The following is a 23,536-nucleotide window of genomic DNA, read 5'->3' as shown; positions in this document are numbered from 1 at the left end:
TTTCATTCTATGTGAATTGTTTTTTATGGAAAAAAAACTTTCAGAAAAAGCAGGTGCAAATATCTTTAGATAACTGTACTGTATCAAATTTCTAAAGAAAAGTATGCAAAAACTTACACTTTGAAAATTGTTGGAAAGGTCTTGTGGGCAACAATTTGAAAATAATGCCCTTTTTAGACATGTGGGTTATCCCCCAATGGCTACAGAAGAAATCCACTCTGGATTTTTTTCTGTGACTCTCCTCTACTTCACAGGGAGCTCTGCTGCCTACTGTAGTTTTTCCCTTCTGCATGCGAGCCTAAAGGAATGTTTCTGTTCTGCTCTCCCCTTTTATTATTTTCTTTGGTGTTTGTCAACCTTCTCAGAGTTTTTCTTTGTGCTCGGAGCATTTTCTTCAGCTCTGCCTACGTAGAGAAGAAGCAGACTCCAGTCTGCAGCTGACAGGGTGAGCCCTGGTTGTAGCTTTTGGCCAGCCTGCATAAGTTTCTTTGGAGTTCAGAGCCATCCCGACTTTTCCTCACCTACTGTTTTAAGGGATTCAAGCACAGGCTGTTAGGCACTCCTAGGAGGCTCAGCAGTGTCTTGCAGGGTGTTGACTGAGTTTTTCACCTTCACCCTGTTTTTAACATGTCCGTCAGTCCACATGGGTGGAAGTATGGTCAGGCACCATGTCTGACTGGCAGCCCGAAGATCAGCATTGAAGAAGCATTCCCAGCATGAGGCAGTGATTTCTTCTAATGCCAGCTATTGTAAGAAAGCTGAGGCAGGCTGCAGCGCATTTCCAGCACAGTTCACAGTGAGTAAGGCTGATTCAGCCTGTGAGGAATTTCAAAGTTTTGAAGGTTGTTGCATGTCCCCCTATGTTCTCTCACCTAAAAAAAGCCTAAAATCGCCATTTATAAACTTTGTTTAGTGGGTCAAAATCCCAAGATTTGGTGTGAAATTCTTAGCGGTGGCCATCTTGCATTTTTTAGCGATCTTTTTTTCTAAAATTCCCTACACTTCCAAAATTGCAATTTCTGCCTCAAAACTTGTTGGGATGGAATCCTTGGACTCTTCTGCATAAAATTCTTGCCAGGATTGTGAAAATTTGTTGTCTCAGGAGAGACCTTGCACCACGTGCTTTGTGGTGCAGCCAGAAGAGATGGCAGCACCATACTTAACCTCTCCCCTGTCTAAGCAGGTGAATAATGGGCAGATAGCCCATTGGGGTGGCCATTTCTTTTTTCGGGGCTTGGCAAGGCTGAAAGTTCCATGTGAAAAGACGCGGATGTGGGGGAAGTGATGTCACCAGCCAACATTGGCAGCTGAGCAAATTGCTCTGCATTTCTTTTAAGAAAACCAAATTCCATTTGCCGCTACAAGTGGTGTTTCAGTGACCTGCCTACTTGATTCTAGGATTCCTGCTCTTTGTGTGTGGGGTACGAGTATAAATGGCACACTCCAGTCGCAAAACTTTGAAAGATTCTGCATATACCCTCAGTGGCTCGGAATTTGCCAAAATGGCAGCTCATGTTGCTTCCTGAGCCATATCGCCAGCCCTGCTGGAAGATCTAAATATTGATAATTCAAGGAAGCCGATGGTAGAAGTTTGGGAGATATTACCAGAAATTTAAGTCGATGTTAAGACGGTTTGGGATGAGAGTCATTCTGGTGGCTTCGGATTGGCCTCGCAGGCCATGGTGCGCAGATCTAATGTTGCTTCACATAGTTCACAGTCTTTGGTTGCATGCCCTTCCAGCCCTTCTTACTCAGGGTTCAGTCTTTATGGAGGATCTGGATTTCTTTGCTCTTAACAGCATGGCTATTGAGCATGAAGCAGAGCACAAAGGATATTCTGATGTAGTAATTGCTACTCTTCTCAAGTCTAAGAAGTCATCTACTGTATCTGCCTACGCCAGGGGTGTCAAAGTCCCTGTTCGAGAGCCGCAATCCAGTTGGGTTCTCAGGATTTCCCCAATGAATATGTATGAGATCTGTTAGCATACAATGAAAGCAGTGCATGCAAATAGATCTCATACATATTCATTGGGGAAATCCTGAAAATCCGACTGGATTGCGGCCCTCGAGGAGGGACTTTGACACCCCTGGCCTACGCTAAGGTGTGGAAGACCTTTCAGCATTGGTGCAACTAGGAAGGAGTGAAGCCATATTCCGCACCTGTTTCAGTGGTACTAGCCTTTCTCCAAGCGGGTCTTGACAAGGGCTTCCTTTCGAGTCCAAGTCACTGGGTTCTCTGGTTTCAGGGTCCAGGATCGTTATCCTTCGCTTGCATCTCACCCTGATGTAGCCAGATTTCTGAAAGGTGTTCTTCACATTAGACCACCTATCAGATCTCCATTCCCTTCGTGGGACCTTAATTTGGTTCTGTCTGGCCTTACAAAGGCTCTGTTTGAGACTCTGAAAGCCACATCCCTCTTAGACTTGATGCTCAAGGCAGTTTTTCTGGTCGCCGTTACCTCTGCAAGATGTGTCTCTTTGCTACAGGTTGTTTCTTTTACAGAGCCCTTCCTGAGAATCTCAGACTGGGATTTCCTTGCGCAGTGCTCCTTCCTTTCTGCCAAAAGTGGTCTTGGCGTTCCATGTTAATCAGAAAGTACGTTTGCCTGGTTTTCAACCTTCTGCTTCAAAGAAGCAAGATTGCATTTTGAGGACATTGGATGTATTATATTGATCGATAATATATTGTCTTTGTACTTTATAACTCTCTTTATTAATTTGTATGTCTATAATTGTAGACTCCTGAGGCAGGCCATCTGGGCCGAAAAATGTACATGTTGAGTCATTGAGTTACTTATTGGATGAATTAAAGGATCTGTTTTAAAATACATCTGAATTCACCAGTCTGTATAGACATTTCCACTTCTCTGCTTCTTTACTTTTGCTTAGTAAAATGTTTTGAATCTTTATGTTGGTTTACATTATATACTGTGTTTCCCCGAAAATAAGACAGCGTCTTATATTAATTTTGGATCAAAAAACCGCAATAGGTCTTATTTTCGGGGTAGGTCTTATTTTTTTCATGTACATGATCATCTCTCCCTTCCTCTCTTTCACCCCAATTCTTCCTCTTTCCTTTCTCCCACCCCCCTCACATATGCAGCATCTTTCCTCCCCTCTCACCCATCCCCTTGTGCCTTCCCTCTGCAGTATCTTTCTATCCCTCCCTCCCATCCCCCTGTGCAGCATAACCCTTGTACTGTGCACAGCATCCTTCTATCCTTCCCTCCCTTCCATCCCTCGGGCAGCAAAACTCTTGAGCAGCCCCCACCGCATAGCTAACTGCCTTAATAAATCCTAACAAATAAAAAGAAGAGATTCACCCAAGGCAATGGACAGCAAGTATACTTCAACATAAAACTTACACTTTTGTTAACAGCATAACAATAGTAAAAAGACCAAATAGAAACATAAATTCAATGAATGAAGTAAAGTTAAAATTAGTAAACTGAAACATAATAATAGGACTACCATGAAACAGTTTCAAAAATATATTTATTAACAGCACTGGATTGAATTGAACCTGATTCCCCAGTTCTTAGGCCACTGCACTAACCATTAAGTTACTCCTAATAATAATAATGGTAATAATATGACACCCAATTGAAAATACCACCTCCTAGGCTCTGATGTCCACTTAAGGTAGGGCTGTCAAACTTGATTGAGTTTAATCCTGTATTCCTTTCAGATAACTGATTAGAAGAGATGATGTGTGATACTGTTTTAAGTTTGTCTGTTGATGGATTGTGTTTGTTCAGTTGTAACCCGCATAGGTGATAGGTGGGAAAGAAATGTTTAAAATAAATAAAATAAACTTCTAGATTACTTAGGGAATCCTTGACTGGAAATCATCCATACTTGGGGGGAGGTGCAGTCTGTTTTAATGCTTCACAATTTCACATCTTGCAGCAACTATATACATACCCATCATCAACCAACATTCCTTAGCAAAACCCTACTGGTGTATCATATAACGAGCAAGTTGTTAGATCTCTTCCTAGTGGGATCCTCAAATCTCCACTTATGTGCTTGATGCATTTCCCCAATAAGGTTGTAATAGGGGACGTGTCCACCAAATGTGAATCAGATCACCTAATAGTCCACAGGTCCTCCATCACCCTCGCCTTGCTGTAAGGTAAATTCTCCCCAATCACTCTTGGTGTCAAGTACCATCTTTAAAACATTGGCAGAGACCAAGACCCTAGATAAGTTCACTCCAATTCGCTCCCAGTCCCTATCCTTCAATATACGGTAATTGCTAGTTTTTTCCCCTGCTAAAACATATTTGGATCCCCCTCCCTCCCCTTTTGTGTTATTGTTTTATACAACTTAAAAAGTCACACCTTTGTGTTCCTGTCTGGATTCACATAAAAGTTCAGACTTAGTCATATCCTTTCCTGACTTTTTAAAAAAATTTTATATTTATTAGATTTCGAATTATATAATGATTATAACAATCATGATAAAGGAAAATCAGATTAATACATTGAAAAATAAAACAATAGGGAAACAAGCTTTGCTAATTTGCCCACAATAAAAAGAGAATAAGGAACCAAACCCAATAAATCATAAAGGAAATATAACAGATCAGCGTAAAGTAAAATCAAGCCCTCTATCAGAACCCTCAATTTCTCCTTGGAAATAATAAAGTCTAACAGTTGCTTAGGATTGAAAAACATATACCGTAATTGTTATCCAAATTTACCACACAAGTATAAAGAAATCTTAAAATAAAACTAAGCCGCATCACTTTAGCTCTAAGACACAAGGCCAGGAACTCTCACCACCGTAGCTGAGTCATTCTTGATAAGTCAGGAAATATTCTAACTCTAGATCCTAAAATCAACTCATCCATTTATTGAAAGTAAAGCATTCCAATCCATCTCAAGTTCTAGATGCTACCACTTCCAAAGATGACTCCAAGAACTCAGTTAAATTCATAGTGGACACCTCCTCTTGGCCAGGAAATTGCCTGATCCAAAACAGATAGATATTGAACGCAGACCATAGGTGGTAAAGTTTCTGACTGCATTTTTAAAGTCTCTCACATATATTTCCTGACCATATCCAGAGGAGATATCAAAGGAGACTTAGGGAAGTTAAGAAATCATAAAGAATTCTTCCTGTTCTAGTTCTCCAAATATTATAAACCTATGGAGAAGTAGTTTATCTTTAATGCACCACAAGTCTTTTGGAAATCACTGACTTTCCTCCCCAATAACTCCATCTTAGTAGCATGTTGTTACAGCTTCTGAGAATGAAACAAAGCGGTTCTAGAAATTTCTACCATTTCAAAACCAAATTTAGAAGACCAATTCAACATGGATTGATTGAGAGACTGTATCATGTCCTAGATTGCTTCTAAAGTCACTAACTTAGACCTCTGTAACATTGACACCACTGCAACTGCAATCTCATCTTTCCTGGCTCTTTTTTTCCACTTTATAAAATAACGCTGGAATCCATGCACAACTTTGGACACAAAGATTTACACCAACTGAAACCAGATGTAAATCCCAGTGTACAAATTGGGCACAAATCTTCCTAATTCTACAACACTGACTCACCCATATCCCCTCCCATTGTTCTGGTCTCTGTTTTAAAACTGTGTATAAGCACTTAGGCGCTATTCTATAACTGGGTGCGTAAATGTAGTTCCACAAGGATCTGCCATTTTTTGTCCATTTTGGCACTTTAATTCTGTTATAGCACTTTTCACACTGAAAAATCAGCGTAGAAATAGCACAAAACTTTAGGTGCCATATAAAGAATTCCCTAGACTACTTTTTTGATGAACAAAAGCACCAAATCCCGCCCTTTGGATCATAGTACACTACTGAGGGTGGTGCTTTTGTGTGAAATCATCTTCATAAGGTTCTGCATATGTGTTTTCATCTTAGGAAGTGTCTCTGTTCTACCCACCATTCTGTACTTGGTTATTGGAGTCCTTCGGGAGACAGCTGTGAAGTTGCCAGAATGCCAGTTATCGCCAACTGTGACTGCTGCCTTGCAGGCTCTCAAGGAAATTTTTTCCTCTCCTATGGCTCAAGCTGAAAAGAGCCAAGCAGGATGGACCAAACTGCTTTGTGGTGCTTTGGCCACACTTCTTGACACATGGAATTCAGGTAAAGAAACAACATATTTGAACACCTCTGTTTGCAGCTGTGTATGTCTTTGTCACAGCTGAGGTATTATTTCCAAAGGCTTCAATTCTGTACATTTATTTATTTAGTTAGTTTTCTCCTCCATCTTACCCATGAGTGTCTCAAAATAGATCACAATTTACAACAGCAAATGATCTTACAATCTATTCAAGAAAGACAAACAGGACAAATAAGGGATTAGAGAGTGCATTTATTTTGGAAATAATTTAAACAGCATGGACATGTACTGAACAGGTAGATATGATGTTGAGAATTAAAACAGTCTCAAAAGACTGGGCTTTTAGCCTGGTTTTGAACAGGGCTAGGGATGAAGCACGATGGACTAACATATACCGTATGTTTCATGAATTTGGCTCAGCAAAATGGAAGGAACAGAGGAGGCAGTGGAGAAAAAAGGGTGCAAACAAAAGTAACTTACTTTTATTAATAAAAGCTCTGCTGAACAGTGTTGTAAAATATATATAAGGACACTGGCAAATACATGAGGATTTGCTGGCACTTACAGCAGGAGCAGTAATTTCAGAAAAAAGTGACATCACTCAGCAGCATCCACATATAAGTGCCAGAGACTATACATAAACATGCCAATTTTCATCACTTTATGTGTTTAACAGTCACATTCCTGGCTTAGTGATTAGAGCTACAGCCTCAGCACCCTGAGGTTGTGAGTTCAAACCCCGTGCTGCTCCTTGTGACCCTGGGCAAGTCCCCAGGGAGGCACCTTAGGTGCCCGAGCCAATCAGGCCCTTAGACCATTCCCAGTGCATCCTAGGAAGCCCCGGGAGGAAAAAGGGCCACCATTTTGAAGAGGTGTCCCTTCAAGGCAGGAGGGGAGTGGGCATCCCTCCTGCTTGATTTTTGACAATAGGTACAGGGGGGCGGTGTTTTGGGTAGAGGGTCTTTGAGCTGTTGGATATGGGGGAAAGGGCAGGAGGAAAGAGAGAAGAGACAGGGAGATATTAGACAAGGAGGGTGGGGAGAGAAAGAAGAAGGATCAGATGCTGGGCTAGAAGGTGGGGAGGAAGGAAGACTCTGGGAATAGTGAAACCCTGTGGAACAGACTAGGAGGGGAAGAAAGGGTGGCAAGGAAATGATTGAGAAGGTAGAAATATGGTAATGGGGAGTAGGTTGAAGATGAAAGGGAATGGGAGAACTAGTGGGTGAAAAAAAAAAGATGGAAATTTGATAGGTAACTGAAAACAAAGGGTGAGACAGAAAAGAGCTAAAAAGGAATGATCAATATGTTAGAGACAGGTGTATAGAGGGAATAGACAGGACAGAGGAGAAAAGACAAATGGACAGCAGTTGCTTAAAGAAGAATTAGTAGACAACTGATAGGAAAGAGAAACTGGAACCAACATGATAGAAAAATAAAATCAGGGTCAGTTACCCAGGAAGTTACAGGGACATTCAATAGAGTTATTAGAACAGGTGGATCAGTACAGTTATTAATACAGTTAGATCATAGTTACAAACACATAGTTACAAGTTCAAGTAGGTCATTGTTGACTCATCGTTATGTCCCAGGAGTTGCATTAAGACAGTTAGAAAAGGGCTGTTACTTCAGGATTGGCTTCCTCTCTTGGTACAGAAAGGCTTTTAAAAGTTTTCTGAACCTGAGATAATGATCACAAGATCATAGTGTAAGTGGTAGTTGATTCCAGCATTTTTCTAATTGATATTGGATGGATAAGGTAATGTCTCCAGTGTTGCAGTATGTGCTAAGTTTAACTTCTTGGGAATACATAAGAACATAAGAATAGCCTTATTGGGTCAGACCAATGGTCCATCAAGCCCAGTAGCAATATTCTAAGCTACCGATATAGGGCAAGCAATGACTTCCCCATGTCTTTCTCAATAACAGACTATGGACTTTTCCTCCAGTTCAATTTTTGTATAAATGTTTTATTTCTAATTTGTGATTCCTTATTCAGTATTTGGTGAGAGTCTATCAGTGAGATAGTAACGGTGGGTGGGGGAAATCGGAGGAGAGGGAATCTGGGAGGGGGGCTCTCTTTTATTTTCTGACCTGGACCTTAGCAGGTCTTACACCAGTTCTGACCCTTGCGTTATAGCTGATGGGGATGCTCAAGCATCCCTAGCTGAGGATCTCCTCCAAAGACAGCTAGAACTCCCTTCTACCATGCTCTGCAGTCGGCAACAGCATCCCTGAGCCACGACAATTAAGCGTGCATGGAGTGCCAGCATCATTGGCTTAGGGACATTGCTGCTGCCTGCCAAGCTTGGGGAAAAGGAGTTCTAGCCACCTTTGGAGAGTCTTCAGCTGACAGAGCTTGGGGGGTCCTCGTTAGCTAAAGTATTTATATTTTGAGGTGGGGTAGGATGGGGTAGAGAACATTTTGTACCCACCCACTTTGGGTTCAGGCCTACCCAAAATTGGCTGCCACTATCCTATCATGATAAAAGTAAATATTTTGTGTGAGAGCTCCTGATATTGAACTATATCCCTAATGATTTTAGACTTCTAATCTGTGATAACTTCTATCCTTTTGTATAAAGGTGACAAAGAAGAGCAGGATTTGGATAACATTAGCTTGCTCACCGCCATTACCCTCTTCATTTTATCTGCAAGTCCAGAAGTTACAACTGTACAGTGCCTTCAGCAGCAATGCATTGAGAAGTTCCAAATAGCCCTCCTTTCTAAAAATCCAGTAGTGAGTAGAAGAGTGCAATGAAGTTCTTTCTTTGCATTAATTTCTCTCTGTGTGCCCTCTCCTGTCCTCTTTGTCTGGCAGTAGTCCTCAGTAATATCTTTACTGGACAGGAAATGATTTCTCAGCACCATCCTTGACTTCCTTTTTTAAGGGTTCAGAAAAAATGAGGGACCTTCACAGGCTATGTATTTAGCTAGCTAAGAGTTTAGAAGAGTTTGTTTCTGCTGCCTACAGTATTTGAACAAGTGGATGGATGGTAGAGAAGTCAGAATTGGTATATCTTTTTTTTTGTTTGTTTATGTTTATGTCTTTATGTCTCTTCAGTACATAATATACAGTCTTTTATAGAAAATGAAAGTGGTTTACAAATGCAAACATAAAAAAATTAATTGAAAAAGTGGAAAAGATAGCAAGAGGATGTTCAGTGGACACTGCTGGCAAGCAGGGCTAGAAACTCTCACGGAAGGCCAGTAAGAAAAGAGGGGCCTTTAGCAAGGCCCTGAATCTGATATAAAACGGCTCAATCCGAACATCAGAAGGTAGAGAATTCCAGAGAGTGGGAGCAATACAGAAAAAAACCAGAGTGAAAGGTAGATTTGAGCCTCAAAGAGGCTGAGGTGCTATCCAGAAGACGACCAGAAAGTCTATGAGGGAATGTATAGGAAAATAAGAGAAGACAGGTAGGAAGGGACCCTTGAGTGTAGGACTTTGTGAGTCAGTGTCAATATTTTATGCTGGACACAGTAAACAATAGGAAGCTGGTGTGACTGAACTGGAAGCCACCAGAAAGTAAAGGAGGGTGACACAAGCATTATCAACTACAGATGGATAGAGTGAATGGATAAAGACATAGGGACGAGAAGCAGGTCTAGTCACTGAGGAAATATGAATATTGAAAGATAGCTGTGTGTCTAAGGTCATACCTGAGGGAATTAAACAGTGTAAGTGAAGAATAAAGGAGGGAGGGGACCACTCAAATTAAAATCATACCATTTTTTGCTAGTTTCTGTCTCTTTCTACTGTGTCTTATTCAAGAAAAATGCATGCATACCAGATATGACATTTTAATAATTTTGCTTTGTTTCATCAGGTGCAGTTGAAATGTTACCAGTTGCTACTCTCTTTATTCTTACATCCAAATCGATCTGTGTCTGCCCCTTACATTCATTCTCTAGCATCACCCATTGTGATGAAATTACGGGCAGCAGAAAAACAGAAACCGGAGAGCACTGCCGAGTTGCAGGTGGTTCTGGAGGGCATCAAGATTCTAGAAGCCCTAGTGACCCTAGCTGAGGAACAGCATCGTGAGTACCATGACTGAAAATCATTCTAACCCCCTTAATGTAACCAAAATTTGGTAGAATCTGATGATGCCTCAATCAAACCATGATGTTAGGGAAGCAATCCAAAAGCAACCACAAACCGGTAGTTCTAGAACTTGGTGCCTCCATTTAGATGCCCCAAGGTCACATGGTAAGTGTCTATTCTGTAACAGAAACTAGGCACCTAGGTTCTCTCATAGAATACTAGTATAATCTTGTATCGGCATGCCTAACATTTAGGTGCCATAGAGCTGGTGTTAGCGTGGGCATCTAAATTTGGCAGGGATACAGGTAACTTGCATTATTCTGCAAGATAAGCCTGTAAGTGCGAATTCCACCTTCCTATGCTCTTGTGTACACCCCTCTTGCAAACACACCCTATGTAAATTAAGCAGGTATTGCAGAATATCACTTAGGCACCTTGCTGGCACTTACATGGGTATGTATGCACATACAGCTTGATTCTAAGCACCACTCAGCACGGTTGTCAGTCAACCACTAGGCGCCATTTACAGAATCAAGCCTAACAGTACATAACGAGTTGGGCATCACTAGGTGTCCTAACGGAAGACACCAGTACATTAGGCCACATTTTTCCCGGTCTAATCTACCAACACCTATCACAGACACCTAGCGACACCTAAGTCATACCACGCCTACCTTCTGCCCCTTACCACGCTTTCTTTTCAGGTAGATACCACTAGGTGCCTTGACTTGGGCATCGCTAGGCACTGCTCCAAGTTTCCTGCAGAACTCTTTAATTGATTTAAAAAAAAAAATTTTAATTAGTTTTCAATGGCGTGGTCAGTTACCATACCAATTAAACTAATTAACAAAAATTAAGTTTTGCACAGGTTTTGTCTTGGTATCATTAGGTGTCCCCAAATAGAGCGCCTAACCTAGGTGCCTTTTATTGAATTTCCCCCATACTGTGCATAAGTGCTAGCTTCCTTATTAACCCACTTAGACCAGTCCAGACGCTTGGATTGTGCTCTCCTTCCAGCAGGTAGAGACTAAGACATACTGAACTATGATGTCATTAGTTAAGAACTTTGTGCCGCCCCTTAGCTAGTCAATATTTCTCAGCCTCTAATAGATGATTGAGCAAATAACCAGTGCAGCCTCTTCTCAAGTCTGGTAGGACAATTTTTTTCATTTTTTTCTGTAGTTAAAAAAAAAAGAAGAGAGACAAAAGCTAGTGAATGAGGCTCAGGCTTGAGGATCTTAGCTGTTCTAGGACCCTCTGAGTGGTTCCCCTGGGGGTACCAGATCCTTCCTGCCATCTTTCTCTCTCTCCAAGCATTCCTTTATAACTTGGAATATAAAGGGTAGCTGTTGTGGGCATCAGTCTTTTCTCACAAAAAGGGAATTTTGAGTTCCTGAAGTAAGTATTGCTTCAATAGACCAAAAAAAAAAAAAAAAGGTTTTCAGCTAGTGTATCATATGCTTCTGTCTGCTCTTTCTATAAAAACAAGAGACTGTTTCAGTCTTTTGTGTGGAAAGAAAGTTTTTGTTCTCATGTGAATCTCCACCTTCCCCTTTGAGGTGTCCCTTCAGCTCTATTTCTTTCTCAGCCTAGTCAAAAAAAGAGTATTAAGATTCTAGAAGCCCTAGTGATCCCGACTGAGGAATAGCATCATGAGTACTATAGCCCAGAACCATTCTAACCCCTTATTGTAACCAAGACTTGGTAGAAACTGCCAGTTCTCCAAATGAAAACATGATATTAGGGGGAAAAAATCCAAAACAGAGGGGCAGTTCTAGAAATGGGTCTTAAGTTGTAAAAAAGGTTTTCCTTCATAATTGGGTAGATCTAGATATCATAACTGCCTGACCACAAAAAGGTAAATTGTTCTTAGGAAAATAAGCCTTCAAAATAGCTAATGTTTGCTGCTCTTAATGTAAAGTAATCAGCAACTTTGCTTGCCAGTTAGCATCAATAATGAGGTGTTAAATGCCCATAATTGGTGCTGATTAGGCTAATTAATTGTGTGTGCAATAGGCACCATGTACAGAATTTGGAGGTTAATGCATGTGTAAATATGGGTGCCTAAGTTATAGAATTCATTAGTAATCTATTGAGCTGAATTCTGTTGCACATCTTGGATTTGGGTGTTGAGATCTGAGCTTTGGTTCAGTAGGGTTTTTTTTCAGCACTCCTTCCTATTTATGTTAATCTTTAGCCAACTAGCTCATTGTTATAAGAGCAGCACTTCACTTGCCTCACTTGGTATGCTCAACTGCATTTTCAAAATGTATTAAATTATTTTTAGTAAAAGCATAGTGAAGGATTGATTAAATCCATATCAGTCTCAAATAGTCACAATGCTGATTCATCAATGACCGAGGTCCCACTACTTACCTGAAATCTCGGATTTCTGGTCATTGCTCTCCCAACTAGGCTTTGACAAACACCCCCCGATCAAAACCCACCAAAGAGGACATCAGTTAGACCTGGTAACTCTATCCTCCAAGGAACAGGCCAATCCCACTTTTTATTGGAAACAAGGCAGCTGGTCTGACTCCCTTTGGTCCGACCACCGCCTATGTAGCTTCACCATTGGATGCCAACTCAAACCTCCTAAAAGCGGCAAAACAAGAATCATCAAAACCCACACTACCAGAGGAAAGATTGACCCAATGGAATTCTGGTCCCATTTCGAAATCAACACCAATCCAATAGAAGATACGGAACAAATCATGACCTCCTGGATACAAGATAGTACCAACATACTAAACGAGATTGCCCCCACAAAAACCCACAGAATAAGAACCCGTAACCAAGAGGGCTGGTTCGATCCTGAACTGCTGCTATGCAAGAAGGATCTCAGAAAAGCCGAAAGATTATGGCAAAAATCCGGAACCTTAGAACACAGATTGGCCTGGAGACAAAAATTAAAACAGTACAAAACCCTCATTAGTGAAAAAAGAAAAATTTCTACTCCCACAAAATCGGTAATCCTAAAACCAATAGCAGTAACCGGAGGACATCGTAAATGGGGATCGGGATGAAAAGCTGGTCCAACTAGAGGTAAGCCAAGAGGATGTCCTCAGGCAGATAGACAGACTAAAGAGCGACAAATCGCCAGGTCCGGACGGCATTCACCCAAGGGTACTAAAGGAACTAAGGAACGTAATAGCAGAGCCACTTCGCCAAATATGTAACCTATCCTTAAAGACTGGAGAGATCCCGGAGGATTGGAAAATTGCAAATGTCACGCCCATCTTCAAGAAGGGTTCAAGGGGGGACCCAGGGAACTACAGGCCGGTGAGCTTGACCTCGGTCCCGGGAAAAATGATGGAAGCACTGATTAAGGACAGTATCTGTGAACACATAGAAAACAATGGACAGCTAAAGACGAGCCAGCACGGCTTCTGCAAGGGTAGGTCATGCCTCACAAACTTATTGTACTTCTTTGAGGGAGTAAATAGACAGGTGGATAAAGGAGAATCCATTGACATCATTTACCTTGACTTTCAAAAAGCCTTTGACAAGGTACCGCACGAAAGATTGCTTAAAAAACTGTGGAGACACGGGGTGCAAGGGGAGGTCCACCGATGGATCAAAAACTGGCTGGCAGACAGGAAACAGAGGGTTGGAGTGAAGGGCCATTACTCAGACTGGCATGGGGTCACGAGCGGAGTTCCGCAGGGGTCGGTGCTGGGACCGCTCCTGTTCAATATATTTATTAATGACCTGGAGGCGGGAACAAATTGCGAAGTTATTAAATTTGCGGATGACACCAAACTCTACCGCAGGGTTGAAACCATGGAAGACTGCGAAGATCTGCAAAGGGACCTAACGACGCTAGAAGAATGGGCCAAAAAATGGCAAATGAACTTTAATGTAGGGAAATGCAAGGTCATGCATGTAGGGAAAAAGAACCCGATGTTCAGCTACAAAATGGGAGGATCACTGCTAGGGGTAAGTAACCTTGAAAGAGACCTGGGAGTGATGGTGGACACGTCTTTAAAGGCGTCGGCACAGTGCGCCACAGCCTCAAGAAAAGCAAACAAAATGTTGGGTATCATTAAGAAGGGTATCACGACCAGGACAAAGGAGGTCATCCTGCCACTGTATCGTGCAATGGTGCGACCGCATCTGGAGTACTGTGTCCAATATTGGTCGCCGTACCTCAAAAAGGACATGGCGGTACTTGAGGGAGTCCAGAGAAGAGCAACTAAACTGATAAGAGGTATGGAAAACCTCTCATATACTGACAGACTGAAAAAGCTGGGGCTGTTCTCCCTGGAAAAGCGGAGACTTAGAGGAGACATGATAGAAACCTTCAAGATCCTGAAGGGTATAGAAAAAGTAGACAGGGACAGATTTTTCAGATTACGGGGAACCACAAGTACAAGGGGGCACTCGGAAAAATTAAAAGGAGACAGGTTTAAAACAAATGCCAGAAAGTTCTTTTTCACCCAGAGGGTGGTGGACACATGGAACGCGCTCCCGGAGGCTGTGATAGGCCGGAGCACGTTACAAGGCTTCAAAGAAGGTTTGGATAGGTTCCTAGAGGATAAAGGAATTGAAGGGTACAGATAAGAGTAGCGGTAGGTTATAGGGATAGTCTGGGACCATTGCTCAGGCAATGGGCCTGATGGGCCGCCGCGGGAGCGGACCGCTGGGCGAGATGGACCTCTGGTCTGCCTCAGCGGAGGCAACTTCTTATGTTCTTATGTTCTTATGTTCTATACAACATAGAAACCTGCACAAACCTACACGAAGAATCCACCTTAACCGCCAACACCCTTGCCGACTTCTTCAATACCAAGATCCAAAAATTAAGAACAACACTACCCGCCAGCCCCAACCCCCTCAAGCTCTTCCCCATCCTCACAGACATGAATCTATCAAACCCAGATCTTGGAGCCAGAGTCGACCTTAGCTGGAAACAATTCGCATTAACCGATTGGCAAACCTTCAATACTTACTACAACAAGTATACTCACTCTTACTGCCATCTGGACACATGCCCACCAAATATCATGAAAACTGCCCCCCTCCCCATTTTAAAGCAAAAATGATGACATGGGTTAATTACCTACTATCCAAAGGAAACTTCCCGTCGGAGCAAGGTCATATAATGATTACCCCAATTTTAAAAACTGAGAAAGAACCACCTAACTCCCCATCTAATTATAGGCCGATCGCCAGCATCCCCCTATTTACCAAAATAGCGGAAGGGTTGGTAAAGGCGGAACTTTCCGCATACCTTGAAAAATTCAACATTCTATGTGACAACCAATCAGGATTTCGCACGGACCACAGTACTGAAACCATCATAGCCTCCCTTCTCGACCACCTCCACACGCTCTTCAGTCAGGGCTCAAGTGCCCTGATCATACAACTCGACCTGAGCAGTGCTTTTGACCTGGTCGACCACACCATTCTCCTTGAATGCCTAGCTCACATTGGCATCTCAGACCAGGTCCTCAATTGGTTTCAGAGGTTCCTACAAAATAGATCATACAAGGTACTCAAGAATAACTCTTTCTCTTACTGCTGGGACAACACCTGTGGGGTCCCGCAGGGCTCCCCCCTATCCCCCATCCTATTCAACATATACCTAGCCTCCCTAGGTAAACTTTTACACAACCTAAATCTCAAATTCTTCATTTATGCAGACAATATCACAATAGCCATCCCACTAACCAACTTTTCACAAAAACTACTCGACCACATCACAAACATTCTCAACCAGATAGAACTCTGGATGTTTTTATTCAGACTGAAATTAAACCCCATCAAATCAAAATTTTTCCTAGCCTCCCCCAAAGATAAAATCAAGGAAACCACAATTCAACTAAAAGGAATGACCTTCCCCTTCGATCCGACCATAAAAATTCTGGGAGTCACGCTGGACAAAAACCTATCCCTAAATAACCATACCGACCTCATTGTTAGGAAAAGCTTCTCGGTACTTTGGAAACTTCGCACCATAAAAAAATACTTCAATGACACTGCATTCCGCCTACTTGTACAATCCTCCATCCTCAGCATTCTCGACTACTGCAATATCATCTTCCTTAACGCCACAAAGAAAACTACCAGGAGACTAAAAATAATCCAAAATACCGCAGTGCGCCTCATCTTTGGCCTAAAGAAATGGGAACATGTCACCCCTTTCTATCACCAACTACACTGGCTATCATTTGAATCTAGAGTTCTTTTTAAATTTGCATGCTTCTGCTACAAATCGGTTAACGGCTCTTCTCCAAGTTACATAAATACCCACTTTAACCTTTATTGCAACAACAGGACATCACGCAGAATTCAACTGTTCGCCTTCCCTTCGCCAAAACACTGTCCTCTCAAAAGATTCCTCGATAGAACTTTCGCCTTCCAAGCAGCCAAGTCGAACCCATGGCTAGCCCAGATGATACTCGAGGCCCCCACTTACCTTGCCTTCAGAAAACTACTAAAAACTTACCTATTCAGCAAACACGACCCTTAATATTCCATTCACCCTACATAACACTTGCCCCACCCCTGCCCCCTTCCTCCTTCACCAGACCCTCCCTTCCCCACTCTCTACTTCCCTTATCTAGTTCGATCAAACCTGCAATTTCTGTTATATTGTTGTAAATCTTCCCCTCATTGCAGACAGTTGTAAATCGCTGTAATTTCACTGCTGACTGCTGTAAATCGTTGTAATTTATCGTAAATCTGCTTGTAATTTGCTGTAAATCTGCTTCTAATTTTGTTGTAAATCTGCTTGTCAATGCAGATCATTTGCTAATTGATGTAAACCGCCTAGAACTCACTGGGTATGGCGGTATATAAGAATAAAGAATAATAATAATAATAAAAGAAAACTTTGTTTGAGACACAAAAGCGTTGTTAGGACAGTGAATGCAGAAGTTGTTTATTTGTGCCTGATATTAACCAGGCAGGGCCGCTGAATTTCAGCTCTGACTACCCATGTAGAAAATGAGAAGGTCAGGGGTGGTACGGGGGCAGTGTTGGAGAAATGCTGGCAACTCAGAAAGCTATCCTTAATTTGACCAGTTAGCTATGAGGGCATTGAATATCAGTCAGCACCCACATAACTTTTTAACTACTCCTGTAGCCCTTTGAACCCCTTCCCCCCAGCTAAGAAAAGAAGTAATTGGGATTCGTTCCTTGCCTTTTTGCCTCCACTGACCCACCGTAGATCAGAGGTGGGCCTAAGGTGGGGGCTATCAAGACTAGAGGGGGATTGGAAAGATGTTTCAGGAAAGATGAAAGGGGGTTCTTGATGTTACGGGCTGGGGAGAGGGGGAATGGAAGGAAGGGGCTCAAATGGCTAAAGTAGCAGTTCAAAAGTTATTCAGATATTCAGCTGGGATCCGTATAACTGTCTTATGTGAGCCCTGGCTGAATATTGACCAGAACCAGCATAAGCTTCGGCAGCTATTAGTGGGACAATTGGCTCTGTATATTCAGTGCTGGTGCCTGTATGTGGCCTAGCACTGAATATTCAGAGCTAAGAAAACACAGAGGATAAGATTCTATAAATGGTGCCAAGCAGCATCTATCCTATAGGCGCCACTAGGCACAGTTGTCAATTTTTAAAAAACGGTGTCATTTATAGAATCGTGCCTAGCACCACCTAAGCAAACTTTGGTGTTGCTAGGTATCCTAGACATAGGCCCCACTCCATTAAGCCAGCTTTTCACTCAACTAATTTGGCAGCGCCTATGTCAGATGCTTAAGGATGCATAAGTCAATCATGCCTATGGTTTTCTCATAACCATGCCTAATTTTTAACATACTGTAGGTGTTATTAGGCATCCTTAGGAATGGGAGGGTGCCTCCACTTAAGCGTCACTAGGCATCCTTAGAGTTCAGTGCCAAACTCCTAAATTAATTAATGTTGTTGTTGGGGTTTTTTTGATTGTTTGAAAACCGGCAGTGATCAATTACCATGCCGATTAAGCCAATTAAAAAATGAAAATTAAGCGCAGATCCCGAACTTAGGCATCGCTAGGCAGCTGCAGTTAGGATGCTTAGCAGCGCCTAAATAGGGCACTGTTTATAGAGTATGGGCATGACTGCATCCAGCTAAATATTGGGCAGAATATTTGCAGCTGATAGTCAAAGCTGTAAGAATTAAAACTTTGCTTCAGCTTTTTGGATATTCAGTCTAGTCCCTATTAGCTGTTCAAAAATGGGTTTTTTTGGCAGTGCCCAATATAAACCTTGATAATGTGTGTTCTGAATTTTACAGGAGCTGAGATGGTAGCCCTACTCCTGCCCATCCTCGTCTCATTTCTCTTGGATGAGAATGCCTTGGGAACGGCCACAAATGCCACGAGGAATCTACATGAATTTGCATTACAGCATTTGATGCAGATAGGCCCTCAGTACTCATCCGTCTTTAAGCAGCTTATGGCCTCATGTCCAACGATGAAAGCCAGGCTTGAGGCAGCTGTAAAGGGCAATCAGGAAAGCATCAAAGCCCAGGCTACACCAAAACCTGCAAAGCCTTCTGGCAAACCATCTCCAAGTATTCAGCTCAAAACCAACTTTCTGTAATTACTTTTCTAATTTTTGTATTACAAGCACTTTGATTGGGCTCTGCAAACAGCCAGACAAGCTAATACATCTCACAAGTTCAAAGCAGAACTCAAAATGCTTTTAAACCAGCAGGGCTAATTGTCCTTCAAAGTATTATATGATCTATTTTAAAGACTCTGTTTCATCGTCCTGATTATTCACAGGTCACTTTGAAGTCAGTATTCAAAAGATTTAGGGGCTCATTTTCAAAACACTTAAGACTATGGTACTTTGTGTATCTAAGTGCTTTGAAAATGAACCCCTTAACCAACTAACTTTTTTATGCCACACAGCCGAGTGCTGCACAATAAATGCTCCAACGCCCATTCAGTTCCTATGAGTGTCATAGCATTTACTGCACCGGCTCGCACTGCCGGCTTTTGTAAAAGAAGGACTTAGTTAGCAATAGCAATAGGTGCAATAGCAGGCCTAAATCATCCTTCCCCAACTCCCCCTATACAAAAAATGTGTTTCCTCTAGTTTCCCCAATCTTCCCCTTCTCTTGGATTGGCCATAAAAAAGCCCTATGGCAAACATCACCCCAAAAAATTGAAATAAAAATAATAAACTACTTAATAAGCTACTTAACACACCAGATCATGGCCAAGTAAGAGAAATCTGAACTTCTCTGTAAAAGCTGTGAGCAGTTCCATTTCTAAAAACTGCTGGCCCATATTTGTATTTCTAGAGACTGCCTGTAAAAATTAACATTTTATGTACTTAATCTTGGTTAAAATTTCAATGATCTTATAAATTAGATGAATTTTATATCCAGACATAGATGGACAAATAATGGAATAAATAATTATTTTAGATGTTACTATAGCATACAGTGATCATAATCAACAACTGTTCTCTTAACCCAACTATGATATAATGTACTGCTAAAAGAATATATGAAGTGGGTTTGTGGTTTTTAAATCTTAAAATTATATTGTTGAGATGTTATAGCAAGCACAGTTTAAAACAATACTTCTTAACCTTCTGCTGGAAGCACATCTAGCGTGTTGAATCTTCAGGATTACCCCAATGCATATACATGATTTATGTACAGGAAGCTTCCATTATATGGAAATTTATCTCATGCATATTCATTCTGGATATCCTAAAAAGCCAAGTGGCTAGACAAAAGAGCATGTAGTAGTCAATGGGACCGAGACTCATGTTCTCACTTTAAAGGATTATTTGCACCACACCTCATCACCCCAACCTCGCTTTTGCCATGCTGTTTATCCATGTAAAGACACCCTTATTCTCAGATCTCAGTGAAGGATGATATAACTGCACTGTCTGTGATAAGCAAATGTAAAATTTGATAAATCAAAGTCAACAAGCTATATTATATTTGATATGCCACTGACTACCAATGTAGCCACTTAAGCAGCAGCATTACATGCTCATACCTATTTACATCCTTGATCATTTGTGCTGCTGAGTTTTGAGTTATTTGTAAGGCCTGACAATGTGACTTAGCTACCCTTAAGTATAACGCATTTCAATAATCCAGCCTGGAAACTTTGCATCACAATTCTAAAATCACGAGGACTCAATAAGGGCTTCAATTTGCTAATTATCTGTAATTGAAAAAAAGATTTTACAACTTAGCCAATTTGTTCTTGAAAGGACAACTGGGAGTCAATAATAACACCCAGATTAATCTGTGTTTTCACTGGAACAGACTGCTCACCCTGTATACAAGAAACACCTCCCAATCAAATCTGCTATATTTCTCACCATCACTACTAAATTCAACACTAATCTATTTTCTTTTTTGCTAAATTCAACATTAATCTTCACCTAATGCTTGTACTGCAGGAAAAAAATGCATATCGCCCACATACATTCTGTAATTCACATTCAGTTCCTGGAAAACATTAATGAAGACATATAAATATTAAAAAGAAAGGCAGACGAAGTAGAACCCCTGATGCACCCCAATCTGCACTGAAAAAAAAATCAAAGATATATTCAGGGAAGCTTCTGTGGGCTGGATTTCTGGCCAATGCGATGACCATCTTAAGTGCCGGTGCTTCACTGAATATACAGATATTGTTCTCATTGTGCTATGTAGTACTGTTTAGGTTAAGCATGCTATTGAACAGACTTAAACCAAACATATAAATTATCTAGATAGTAAATATCACAGCTATCCAGATAATTTTTTAGTCCAACCTCAGCCCACCCCATACCAAACACAGTTTACAAGTATATAGATAGTGTAGGGCCATTTAGCAATTTAAATAGTCCAATAGCTATATATTTTTAACATTTATATATATTTTAACATATGTCATATACCAGCACATTCATAACTGCCTTTGAATATCTTCCTGTTATTTAGAGAGGCATGTTTATATTAAGTTGGTCGTGAAAGTGACTTGATTTTATATGTAGTGTCTACCATCCAAACATTACCACACAATCACATCTGTGACACATGATCTACCAGCCAATTTCTGGATTTAGGATGCCATGATAACTTCTAAACAAGCAAGGGGTGGAAGGCAGTGAAAGAGTATTATTTTTGTGTCTACCCAATTAGAATATAGCAAGACTAGATAACAGCCTGTCCAGTATCACAGAGGATTCAATTCTATAAATGGTACCCAAAAAAATGAACGCTAAGCACTCTGAGTGGGGTGTCATTTATATAATAGTGCCTAACACTATAACTTTTAGGTACAAGAATTTGCACCAACTGAAACCTGGTGTAAATCTCAGCACCTCAATTAGACATGGATCTGGTCTATTCTCTAACACTGCGCACATGGCCATGACCCACTCATATTCCTTCCATGGCCAAGCCCTTTTTTTTTTTTGATCCATGCACAACAGTTTACATATGTATCTTTATAGAATACTAAATTGATGACTTGGTTTAAAGATCGATGTTGATATAGAAGGTATAAGTCTAAACATGTATTAAAGGATGACCTCCTTCTGGACACCCTTAAAACACCTTCTATCAAGAAATGTTCTTGTACAGACCCTCTGAAATGGCCACCAGTGCCACCACGTGTTCAATATCTTTTCTTAACACCTGGATTTACACATTGAATCCTCACCGGGTCACTCCTAATATTATTCTTTATGTGTGTTTTTTTATATATAACTTCAACCTTCAGTGTATAAAGTTAATAAAGTTATAAAGTTAATAAAGCAATATTGCTACTGTACTTAACTTTCAGTGGTGGTGGTAAGTTAAGTACAGTAGCAATTATGCTTTATTAACTTTATAACTTTATACACTGAAGGTTGAAGTTATATATAAAAAAACACACATAAAGAATATTAGGAGTAACCCGGTGAGGATTCAATGTGTAAATCCAGGTGTTATGAAAAGATATTGAACACGTGGTGGCATTTCAGAGGGTCTGTACAAGAACATTTCTTGATAGAAGGCATTTTAAGGGTGTCCAGAAGGAGGTCATTCTTTATAGAATACTGCATAGCAAGATGGGTGCATAAATTTTGACAATTGCCAATTAGCACCTATAATTACTAGTGCTCAATTAGCACTGATTGGTTTCTTACTCAATTTGTGTGCGCACACAATTTTGTGCACCACATATAGAATCTGTGGCAAAGCTGGGATTTTGATTTGAAGATCTCGCACGATTCAGAGTTCTGTGCTACAAGTTTAGCTACATGGAAAGGCACAGACAGTAAAAATATCTTAAATGTAGTCCTGGTCTGTTTGAGAGTAGAAGGCTCTTTTTGAATTGATGATAGCAAAAATGGTCCAGTAGGGATTTGCTTCAAAACTTGATGTTATCGTTTGGGATCTAGCTAGGTAATTGGGACCTGAGTTAGCCACTGTTGGAAACAGGATACTGGGCTTGATGGACCTTCGGTCTGTCCCAGTAAGATGATTATTGCATGGATCCTGACATACTTCATTCTTTTGTGTACTCAGAAGCATGATGGGAGAACCATTCACCATACAGGAAAAAAAGACATGTGGTAAAGTTGTTTGCTATCACATACTACTTAATAATGAAATACGTTCAAGTCTTGTGCACGGAAGTCCCCAATGTGAAGGGCATCTTGAGAACCTTTCCATAAGTATTATGAGCATCATAAAGGGCACTGCCTTAACAATACAACATTAAGATGTATGAGGAACTGCTTTATTATGATTACATTTCACGTTAAGATGATTATTATTAGGTATGTCATGTTTTAAAAACGTTTTCCGTTGTGCTTCCTCTCTCTTCATCATACAGGTCAATACAGGAGAAATTCTATAAGAAGTGCCGAAAGTTAGGTGCCTATCTTAGGTGCAATTCTACCAAAGACAGGCGCCTATTACATGGCACCTAACTCCAAAGTAGGCTTGTATAGGGGGGTAGGACTTAGATGCCACTAGGCATGATGCTCTAAAGGGCTTAGGCGCCTATAACCTAGGCCTTTGAACCCCTGGCCTACATTACAGACACCTAAGTTATAAGTTAGGCTCCTATTATAGAATCACACCTAAGTGTGATTGAGAAGAGATAGGCACCTATAATATAGGTGCCCCTCTATTTAGACACTATTTACAGAATTTTCCCCTATGTATGTAATCATCGTGTTCTCTAATCTATAGCCACCGGATTAACGAGTTAAGGTTAATGCCAATTTTGACAGTGTATGTGCATAAATTGAGAAATACAAAGACAAAAAGCTTTAACAAGCAACATATTTTCATACTAGGTCTTTAAATCACAATGGCTGAATTTTCTAATTTTATTAAATGACATGTTGCCTTTTTTCTTCTTTTTATACAAGTATTACTTCATATAAACTGAAAACTGTAAAGTGGAGGGAGAGTGTTCCTTTTGTAAAAAG

At 40.9% G+C, this 23,536-nt stretch overlaps 1 protein-coding gene and 1 long non-coding RNA gene across 4 annotated transcripts in view; one reads left to right on the top strand and one right to left on the bottom strand.

Annotated features, from left to right (window-relative positions):
• Positions 1-19,531, top strand: part of HEATR5A (HEAT repeat containing 5A) — a 257,530-nt gene extending 237,999 nt beyond the window's left edge. For both annotated transcript variants that reach the window (XM_033952160.1, XM_033952161.1), the window contains 4 exons: positions 5,901-6,125; positions 8,685-8,839; positions 9,930-10,143; positions 18,378-19,531. In XM_033952160.1, coding sequence (XP_033808051.1) covers positions 5,901-6,125; positions 8,685-8,839; positions 9,930-10,143; positions 18,378-18,685 — 902 coding nt within the window. In that variant the 3' untranslated portion in view covers positions 18,686-19,531. The remainder of the gene's footprint in view (positions 1-5,900; positions 6,126-8,684; positions 8,840-9,929; positions 10,144-18,377) is intronic.
• Positions 1-23,536, bottom strand: part of LOC117363805 — a 136,986-nt gene that overhangs the window by 77,385 nt on the left and 36,065 nt on the right. The window lies entirely within an intron of this gene.

This window comes from Geotrypetes seraphini, chromosome 7, assembly GCF_902459505.1.
Source record: "Geotrypetes seraphini chromosome 7, aGeoSer1.1, whole genome shotgun sequence".
In the NCBI taxonomy this organism is placed as follows: Eukaryota; Metazoa; Chordata; class Amphibia; order Gymnophiona; family Dermophiidae; genus Geotrypetes; species Geotrypetes seraphini.
Note: the sequence above shows the minus strand (reverse complement) of the source record. Positions and strands in the feature narration are given on the sequence as shown.